We start from the raw sequence: 10,541 nt of genomic DNA, 5'->3' as shown, positions 1-10,541 counted from the left end.
CGGCCAGGCCTTCGTGTCGGCCACCAACCGGAACCCCGAGTCCAGGAGGGAGCAACCTGCCACCAGCCGGAGACAGCACAGCCGGCAGCACTGATCCCCAGGGTGCGCCTCCTGGCACCCGACAGCCAGCAGCACCGGCCGCCCTCGGCCCAGCACAGCAGCCATGGCCGCCCACACATCGGCCAGGACCCGCCGGCAGAGGAGGCAGCCATGCGCCGCAGGGGAGCACCGCCCAGGACTGGGGGCCTCAGGCCACACTGGGCAACCTCAGGCCGAGCTGCCTACCCACCCACGGAGGCCGCGATGAGGACAGACGGCTGGAGGCAGAGGAGTGGCTCCGCGCACCTGGCTGCCACCCAGCACCTGGGCATGGGGAGGAAGGCGGAAAGCTGCACCCGAGGGCTGGGCAACACCACGGGCAGCGCTCCGCACTCCCGCAAGCCAGGGCACTGGACCCAGCACAAACACTAACTCCCGCACCGTCCCGACGCCTGGGAACCGAGGGCTCCGGAGTGCTTGTCTGCAAACCGTGTGCCCACTTATGAAAATAAAGAAATTGAGCTGTGACCCTGCCGTGAAGGAGCCCTGGTGGGGGCGCCCTCTACAGCCAGGTTAGACATTTTCAGCCAAGGTTGCCAGGGCCTGCGGTCCCAGGTGGGCCCCCTTATGGCCGCCTCCCCAGCCCCCACAACCTGTCCACAGTGAGGCAGAGGCTGGAGTCAGCCCTGCCCTCCAGGCTCCTGCATTTCCAGCCGTGGGGCCTCGGGCCAGCAGCTGGCGGCACAGCCGTCCGGATAAAGGGCAGCTGTTCCCAGAGCCAGAGCATCCCTGGGGTCCAGGCATCCCTCCCACTCACTTAAGGCAGAGCGCGTGCGAGCGAGCATACAAACTGCCACCAGGCTTTATTGCTCCAAAGTCAAGGTAAACAGAGAAAGCGAGAGCCAGAAGGCATTCCAGACACGGGAGGCGGGCGTGGGCCCTGTGGCTCTGGACAGAGGTTCCTTGCAGGCAGGACTCCCCGGGAGACAGGTCACGGGCTCCAGGACCACTCGTCAGACTCACTGGGAACCTTGGGCAAGTGCCTGCCTGCTCTGGCCTGTGACGGAGGGGCTGGAGGGCCCTGCCACATCTCCCAGCTCTACAGCCGGCCCAGCACCCACCCAGCTGCCCACAGGGCACAGGTGCAGCCTCCCTTGCCACACGCCGCCAACTCTCCTCCCGCAGCGCGGGCCATCGGCGAGCTCCCTGCACCGACAGGAAGCTGGCAGGAGTGACACCGGCCCCTTCCTGGATCAGGAGCCAGAGGGCGAGTGGCCGCTGCTCCTCCTGGGAGGTAGACAGGTCTTATTCACGGCACACGTGGAGAAAACACACACACACGCACACGCACACGGCACACACACCACCAGCCCGGAGGCCTGGGCCACAGCCCTGAGGAGGGCGGCCCCAGAGGAGCCTGAAGGCACGTGTCCCCCGCACAGGGCGCTGGGCTCGGCCCCGCCAGGCTCCTGGAGGGCCGCTGGGGGACGCTGCTGACCGGGGCCCAGGGACGTGTCCCTGGGGCAGGGCTGCCACACCCTGAAAGGCCCCTCTGGGAAGCCAAGAGCCGGGCACTGCCCTGGGCTGGGAGCCAGAACAGGCCCAGCGTGGGGCCTGGGGGCTGGGAGGAGGAGCAGGAGTGGGCCCCTGACAGCGCATTCTCCACACCTGCCCATCCTGCCGGGTGCAGCCAGGCCCTGGCAGACATGCCTAATAGCTGAAGGCCAGCCGGGCAATCAGAGTGGCCAGTGGGCACGGCCACGGGCAGAGGAAGTGATGATGTGGAAGGAGCCTGCAGGAAACCAGCGCTCAGGTCCCCAAAGGGCCACTCCCTGGGCACCAGCTCTCCACCTGCCCAGCTCTCACAAGGCTGGGGCAGGCCGGCAGGGATACCAAGGTGGGGCAAGCTCAGGCCTGCAGACAGGGCAGGACCCCACTTCCTTAGCACCAGGGGGCGGGGAGGGGAGAGCCTGGGCTCAGGCCAGGCCGTGGGCCGCATCCTGGAGCCGTCTGTCCAAGGCCCAGGGAACTTGGGGGAGGCACCAGTCCCACCAGTTGTCCGGCTGCTGCCAAGGCTGCTGTGCCAGGTGCGCCAGGAGCATCGTGGCCGCCCTGCGGGCTGCCATGGAGGAGCGTGGGTGGGGCCGTGGGCAGCAGCAGACAGCCCTCCACCACTGCTCTGCCCTGAAGGCCGGTGGACAGAGGTGGCCCAGCATCCCGGAGGCCTCCTGCCTGGAGAGCGGAGAGGAGGCTCACTCGGAGACGGGACTAGAGCCGCAAGGGAAGCTCCTCCAGGCTTCCCGGGCCCCACGGTTCTGCCAGCCGTGACCGTCCACCCAAGGCCTGTTTCCAGCCACGCAGGCCGCCGTGGGGCCACGAGGGCTGTTGGCGCAGAGCCCAAGTCCTATGCCTGGCTCACCAAGGCTGGCAATGCCCATGTCCTTGTTGCTGGGCAAGGCCCACAGAGCCCTCACCCCAGCATCAGCTCAGGGCCAGGAGATGCCAAACTGGGAAGAGGGGCAGACAGGGCTCCAGTGTGGGGATAGGTGCAGAGAAGCTGATGGGAGCTTGGCAAAGGCTCCTCCTCCAGGCTGTCCCCCAGGGTCAATGCCTCCTCCTCCAGGCTGTCCCCCAGGGTCAATGCCTCCTCCTCCAGGCTGTCCCCCAGGGTCAGTACTTCAGGGCCTGTCCTCTTGAACTTGCTCACGCAGAACCCAAGGAGTGAGAGGGTGGGGAGGTCCCCTGGACCCGCGTCACAGCTCCCCCTCCAGGGTCTCTGCGAGCTTCTCCTCGTCAGCCTGCTGCTTCTGCTGCTGAATCCGGGCGTAGGAAATGGCGTCACCCCTGGGGAGACAGCAAGGCAGGGTCACAGCAGGGACAGGCCCCAGGCACACGGCCCTCCCAGCCACTACCTGGTTCCTGGCCAGCAACCTCACCATGACCTGCAGGCACAGCCTACCGGGTCTTCGGGTTTCCTCAGAGAGCTTGGTGCTCGATGGCAAGCGTGTCCTGTCACCTCTAACAGTGGCGCAGGCTGCCTGGATGCCAGCCTGGGGGTGGCACCTGCCAGTGCGGGGGGCCTGCATGGGGAGGCTCTCACGAGCCCTGTCCACCATCCCGGCCACAGGCTGACGAGGCGAGACTGACCACCAAGCAGCCTCACAGATCCTGCTGTGCCAGGATCATTCCCTGGAGCTGAACACCCTGAAGATGCTGACGGATCACTGACCACCTCTGTGCCTCAGTTTCCACAACTGGATACCAAGGGCCACTGTCAGACCCTCCTCACTGAGGACTTGGGGGGCAGGAAGGAGAGACCCCCCCCCGCCCCAGGGGGGCTGGGACGGGCGGACGCACTTTTTGCCCAGGGCAGAGAGTCCGTACAGCACGCCGGTGGCGAAGGCGACAGCGTTGCCCAGCAGAGTGGTCAGGGTCAGGCTGATGATGATGGGGACGACAGCCATCCTGAGGGAGAGGCAGAGGTCACGGGGCATGCCCCACCTGCAGCCGCCACCCACCTCCAGGCTCCCCCGTCCACCCAGCCCCTCCCTGACCACCAGGTACAGGAGGGTCCCCAGAAACCAGCTGGGACAGAGGTTCACAGCTGGGCTTCCTAAGTCCTCCAGTGCCCATGACCTTGTCTGCCCAATTCTGGGTGTCATCGGATTTGTGAAAAGGTCTGTGACCCAAAAAGGCTAAGACAGCACTGAGATGGTCCACTTCCTCCGGTTCATAGAAACAGGCACCAGGAAACCTCTCATCTGTTCAGTCCCTTACGGCTCTGTGCCTGTGGACTCTGTGACGGTGGCTCTGTACCTGTGGGCTGTGACAGTGGGTTCTATGCCTGTGGGCTCTGTGACAGTGGGCAGCCTGCTTAACTTCTCTGAGGCTCAATCTCTACTGTGGGGTGGGAATCAACCCTCAGAGGCTTTGCGTGCGACTGAGCGAGGGAGGGCCAGGCATGTGCGGGAGTTCACACACCGCCTGGGACAGAGGCACTAATTAAATGCGGGCCCCTGGCAGCACAGGACAGCCCGCCATAGGACAGGACAGCCCGCCACAGGTCAACAAGGAAGAGCCAAAGGTGGAACCCCACGAGGCATGGGGCTCATTGCCAGGTTCCGGCACCGGCAGCTCACTGGCCCTGTCCTCTCTGGTCCCACATGCAGCTTGGCGCCCCCTGGCGGCAGGTGTCCCCTTGGGCTTAAGTATCCGCTGGGCTGAGCCTTGATGGTGGGATTAAGTCGGCCAGGAAAACTCTGAGAAACGTGTGGGGACTTGGGCCAGCATGCTGTCCTGCCACTTCCTGGGTGAGGCGGCCCACGCTCCCAGGCATGCGCCCAGGCCTCCCCCTGCCCACAGTGTGACCACAGCCCTCTGGCCACACGGGGGAGGAGAAGGGGCCCGACCTGACTTCACCGGGACTTCCAATCTGGCTGCCACGTGACATGACGTCCTACTGGGCAGCTGACCCCTGCACCACACGGTTTGAACTGCACAGGTCCACGCGTGTGCGGACCTTTTCAATAAATGTGCACAGCACTGTAAATGCATTTACATGTATTTTATTTCCTTCCTTACGATTTTTTAAGGTATGTTTATTGATTTCAGGGAGGAAGGAAGAGGGAGAGAGAGATAGAAACACCAATGATGAGAGAGAATCATGGATCGGCTGCCTCCTGCACGCCCCCACTGGGGATCAAGCCTGCAACCCGAGCATCTGCCCTGACCGGGAATCTAACTGTGACCTCCTGGTTCATGGGTCGATGCGCAACCACTGAACCACACTGGCCGGGCATCTTCCTTACGATTGTAATGTTTCTCTTCTCCAGCCTACTCTATTGTGAGAATACAGTATATGATACCTACCTATGTGTCAACCCACTGCTTATGTTGCCGATGAGGCTTCTTTTAGTCAACAGCAGGCTATTAACACTTCCGTTTTCAGGGGTTTGACTGCATGGGGTTGGCACCCCTAACCCCTGCGTTCTTCAAGGACCAAGTGTGTTACAAAATTTCTAAGTGATAAAGGAATAACAGAAACGACAACAACAACAACAGAAAGACCACAGGGGAAAAATCTGTCAAAATAAAATTAAAGGCAAACAACAGACTAGAAAAACATCTGCAGGAAATCTGACAAAGGATTAAGAAATCTTTAATATAGAGACACATAGAACCTAAGGGAAACACTAAGATGCCAATAAGTAAAAAGTAAAGTGGACCATTTTCCCAAAAGAAAAATGCGATCGTGGAAAAATATTTCTCCTCAGATGACAGACAGAATGTGGACATGGTGCAGTGCATGGTGGGTGGACGGGGAAACCAGGCACGCTCCTCTGTGCAAAGCAACCCAGTCCCCCCGAGACCTTCTAACCCAGCGCACCCTCCGACCCAGTGACCCCACACCTGGGCATGCGTCTGAGGCCTCATCCCACACACAGGAAGTCTTAGTGAAGGTCAAAGGGCGCATGCCCCGCTGAAGAAATAACCCTATTGGTAAGGGTGACCTTGGGGAGTCCCTGTGGTGATTCTGAGAATGTTTATGTCATAATGTTTAATTTTAAAAGCACAGGAATAGGTTTACTTCTAACGGTTATAGCTGTAAGAGGCAGGTTTAGCGCTACGCCTGAAGACACAGAGACACGCATCACAATGTCAACAGGGAGCAGGGCTTGGCAACAATTTCCTATTTTAACGAATATGTATGACTGCTGACGTTTAAAGAGTGAAGATCCGGGCCAAGGGCGCGGAGATGCAGTGTTCCGTGACCCTGTGTTTAGATTCGGGGCAGATGGCTCCGGGACGGGACTCACATCGGAGCTCAGTCCCAAATGCTGGGCTCCCGGGGAAGGAACCCTGGAAACAGGCACCTCGCATCTACCCCCAAAGGCAAGCGAGACAGTAAAAACCTGCAGCTGCTGCTGCCAGAGGCTGTGGAGAGCTGGGGCTCGGGGCGCTGTGCTAGAAGCTTCTGCATATTAAACACGCCTGTAGTCAGTGCCTCTCAGGGCTCGGCCGGAGAGCCATGCTGAGTGTGGTCAGAGGCGCGTCTGGAGCGTGTTCTCTGTCTGCATCTCCCCTCGCGCCGGCCGTCCGGCTCGGGAAAGGCTGCGCAGACACCGGCACAAATGTACCCGAATTCGTTTCAGGGTCCCAACTGACGGGCCCTTTCTCTGCTACACACCAAGCAGAACCGTGTATGACCGGGCGGCGGGTCCCATCCTGTATCAGCGACCATGATGCCCACGGAGGAATCCCAGGTGAAACCTCCCCCGAGCGACCGTGGGCGCCTGACCCCACCCTCAGGTCACTGCCGGGCAGCGTTTGGGAAGCATGCCAGGGCCCCGCAGCCCTCACCCGCAGTAGAAGACGGCCTTCTGCCAGGAGCGCAGCTGGTCCACCTTCGCCGCCACCGTGTTGGCGAACTCGATGAATGGACAGCAGAAGGGCACCTCGCAGGAGCAGCAGGACGAAGGCATTCGTGCTGGAGGCAGGGAGGGAGCGTGGGCTGACCGCTGGACCCCGACACCGTCTCAGCACTCCCCGTCCCGTGCCCCTAACTGAACTGAATGCCCGAGGCGAGAATCTGGGTCTTCCCTTGATCCAGGCCGGGGACAACTCAGCCATAGCACAGCCTGTGTCCAGGCCGGGGACAGCTCGGCCATAGCACAGCCCGTGTCCAGCTGGGGACAGCTCAGCCATAGTGCAGCCCGTGTCCAGGCTGGGACAGCTCGGCCTTAGAGCAGCCCGTGTCCAGGCTGGGACAGCTCAGCCACAGCACAGCCCGTGTCCAGGCCGGGGACAGCTCAGCCACAGCACAGCCCGTGTCCAGGCCGGGGACAGCTCAGCCACAGCACAGCCCGTGTCCAGGCTGGGACAGATCAGCCATAGCACAGCCCGTGTCCAGGCTGGGACAGCTCAGCCATAGCACAACCCATGTCCAGGCTGGGACAGCTCAGCCATAGCACAGCCCGTGTCCAAGCTGGGACAACTCAGCCATAGCACAGCCCGTGTCCAGGCTGGGACAGCTCAGCCATAGCACAGCCCGTGTCCAAGCTGGGACAGCTCAGCCATAGCACAGCCCGTGTCCAGGCCGGGGACAGCTCAGCCATAGCACAGCCCATGTCCAAGCTGGGACAGATCAGCCACAGCACAGCCCGTGTCCAGGCTGGGACAGATCAGCCATAGCACAGCCCGTGTCCAGGCCGGGGACAGCTCGGCCATAGCACAGCCCATGTCCAGGCTGGGACAGCTCGGCCATAGCGCAGCCTGTGTCCAGGCTGGGACAGATCAGCCATGGGGGCTGAGGGTGCACGCTCAGTCTTCGTGTTCTCTGTGGCTGGGTCAGGCACAGACCCTGGACCCTTCCATTCACCTCCAGGCCTGAGGAAAGTCCCTGGGTCCCCTCATTTGGCAGAAACACAGGCTCAGGGCACCCCAAAGCCCCCCACACCCCTAGAGCAGGAACTCTCTGCACAGCTCACACTGCTCTCACCCCCAACCTCCCACACGGCCAGGCCTCCCAGCGTGGCCCTCCACAGCGCTCGGCCAACTCTTCTCTTCCAAGGGTCCAGGGCCTCTCCCCTGTCGGGCCTGACCCGTTGGGCCCCGTCCCCCTGCCTCGGCCAGCACAGCTCCAGGCTCCAGCATCACAACCCAGGCCTCCCCACTGCCTGAGCCCCCTGAGGGCGGGACATCTGCCCATCTCTGTGCTCCTCCCCCACCGCCCCACGTGGGCAGGGGCCGTGCTGGGTGCTCAGCCACTTCTCATTGTCTGGGGGTGTCAGATGCAGCCAGAGCTGCTCTGCCCAGTTCTCACCCCTCCCTTCCCTTCCCACGGGGCAGCTACCCTGGCAGGAGGTGGGCAAGGACTCATCGGGCGTTCTAATGCCTGACCCTCGCCCACTCTGATCTGCTCCATCTGCAGCCAGCACTGCCTGCCCACCTCGGAGCTGGACCGCCTGATCCCAGCACCTGTGAGACCCGTCAGAAACTTTCCTTTCCGCGTCGTCGTCGTGGGCTGGCCAGGACGGCCTGGGGGCTCCCAGGGCGAGGCCCATGGCCGTGGACTTGGTGCCCGCAGAGTCTGATGTTGTAGACACTACACCCAACAAAGGCCGGGGTGGGCGTTCCAGGCCCGGCCCTGACAGGGCTCAGGAAAACCGAGGAGGAGGAGGTGCGCACGGTGGCCCGAGCCCCGCAGGAAGGCGCGCTACTCACATCATCCACACGCCCGCCGCGATGTTCAGAGGGTGGATGGTGATGCAGCTGAACAGGCCCGAGATGGCGCAGGCTTGAAAGCAAGAGACACGGCAGGATTAGCAGCAGGGAAGGGACGGGTCCGCCACGAAGGCCACCAGGGAGATGGCGTGTGAACCCCTTCCGACCCCCCATTCCCAGGGGGCCCACGAGAAGTCCTCTGACTCAGGCAATGGCCTGGGTTTGGGCTGTGACAGGGCTGCCTCTGAGAACAGCAGGACAGGCAGGCCTGGGTCCCAGGCTCTGACCTACACACCAGCCAGGGCCGTGGTTGGGTGTGTTCTCCTCACCTCGCAGGCCTGTTTTCTCTCCTGCACACAGGCCAGTCCCATGTCCGGCCTGCCCACCCCGGCACAGCAAGGGGGTGCATCCTCTTCTACCCTTGAAAGGGGCTTCTCGGGTGCCCCAAATGTGGAGCGTTGCCCACCCCTCCCCACTGCACCCTACGGGGCAGGGTCTGCCACACTCGCCCCCCTCCTCTCTCCACAGCCCGCAGGCCCAGCTTCACCAAGAATGCCGGCAGCCTGCCAGGGACCCAGCCAGCGCCATAGCTGGTGAGGGCTGCTGAGCAGCCAGCAGCACCAGGTCATTAAAGTTGCATTGCGCCTGTGCACCTGAGCCCGGCGCGGCTGGAATTCCAGTTTTCCCGTGTAACCCTATGCAGGCAGCAGGCGGGGGAGGAGGACCAGGCAGTGAGCCCAGCTGCAATGGGGCTGCCCTCGTGTGCCCCCAAGACCCCTAAATAACAGACGTACTTCCTGCCCACCAAAAGCATGCCAGGTGCACTCAGGCCAGGTGCCCGAGGCCACGACGCCGAGCGCCCACAAGACAACACTGCTCTGTGCTCGTCAGCTATGTACCCCCATCCCCTACTCCCCAACCCCCATCTCACCTGCTGCAGTGGATGCTTCACCTTCAGCACCGACTCCACCCCCACTGTGCCACCAACAGCCAGCCTTGGGGAGGACCAGGTTTCAGCCCAGCCAGGAGCCCACCCCCCTCATCTGCCAGGGAAACAGCTCATCCAACTTGAGGGGATGGAACCTAAGGCCTGACCTCAAGCCCACCAGTCCCTTCTAGAGTCACAAACACGCTGGGCAGCAGGAAAGGGACCCGGGGACGCCTGTGACTTGGGGGAGGGCCGGGGCAGCGCAGTCCTAACCCTGCACCCGACTCCCCACCCCACCAGCTGGGAGGACTGTGGGACTGGAAGGGGGCGCTGGGAGTGTCCTTCTGGGAGATCTGACCAGGGCCTGCCCTGCCCGGACCCCAGCCTCTGTGCCAGGCTTCCGGCTCCTTCCTAAGACCTCCGCTGTGCCCTCTCCCACCCCCTCATCCAGGGCCGAGGGAACAGGAAGAAGAGCAGGCCATTCAAACAGACGTGTATCTGCCTTTGGAAGACCTGCCAGCTGGTCTTTATTTTACTTCTGGAGCTGACCGCCTTCCTGTGGATGCTCTCTTGGGGGCTTGTGCTAAACCCGCCGGACTGTCCCGGACACCCGAGGTCACGGGGGGTGCCCCGAGATCACCCCGAGGTCAGGGGGGTGTGCCCCGAAGTGAGGGGGGTGTGGCCGAGGTCAGGGTGGGTGCCCCGAGGTCAGGGGGGTGTGCCCCGAGGTCAGGGGGGGTGCCCCGAGGTCAGGGGGGTGTGCCCTGAGGTCGGAGAATGTGCCGGCCAGGAATGGGGGGCAGGTGGGGAGAGGAAGGATGGCCGGGCAGAACTGCCCGGAGAGGGGACGCACTGGCCGCCTCCCTCAGCTCACTACCCGCCCGTCCTCTCCACCGCCCCGCTCGCAAACAACCTTCGCCCAAAGGTGAAGGCGGCCGCGCCCCCACCCTCACCCAAGTCAACAGGTGGGGCCGCCTCGGGCCAGGCCAGCGGCGCTTCGCAAGCAGCCACAGGGCGGACTCGGAGACGGGGCGGCGCGCTGTCCCCACGAGCCGGGGTCGAACACTAACCTTACTCCCGCCGAGCTCAGGTTTACTAGGGAAAGGTCACCAGGCAAATCGTTGTAGGGTGGTCCGGGGGGGTAGATGTCCCTTTCCGTTCCGCTTGTGGTCACCTGTCCACCAGATGTTTTGGTATTAAACTGTTGCTTAAACCGGGCCACTTTCACTCGGATGGGCGATGGCTATAAAAAGGCCCGGGGATACTAGGCCAACAACAAATCACTGGCGGGGGGCCAAACTTCTCGATTCCCAAGTATTTTCCCTATACTCCTGAGGGCATTCCCTCGGAA

General features: G+C 62.7%; 1 protein-coding gene across 1 annotated transcript in view; it reads right to left on the bottom strand.

Annotated features, from left to right (window-relative positions):
* Positions 1–878: 878 nt before the first annotated feature.
* The window catches only part of CACFD1 (calcium channel flower domain containing 1), a 10,100-nt gene continuing 437 nt past the window's right edge, over positions 879–10,541 (bottom strand). Inside the window, 5 exon segments of the mRNA XM_006108367.3 lie at positions 879–2,883; positions 3,397–3,504; positions 6,400–6,500; positions 6,502–6,526; positions 8,263–8,335. Coding sequence (XP_006108429.1) covers positions 2,793–2,883; positions 3,397–3,504; positions 6,400–6,500; positions 6,502–6,526; positions 8,263–8,335 — 398 coding nt within the window. The 3' untranslated portion in view covers positions 879–2,792.

Source organism: Myotis lucifugus, unplaced genomic scaffold (assembly GCF_000147115.1).
Source record: "Myotis lucifugus unplaced genomic scaffold, Myoluc2.0 scaffold_2173, whole genome shotgun sequence".
Lineage (NCBI taxonomy): Eukaryota > Metazoa > Chordata > Mammalia > Chiroptera > Vespertilionidae > Myotis > Myotis lucifugus.
This window is presented reverse-complemented; position numbering and strand designations above follow the sequence as displayed.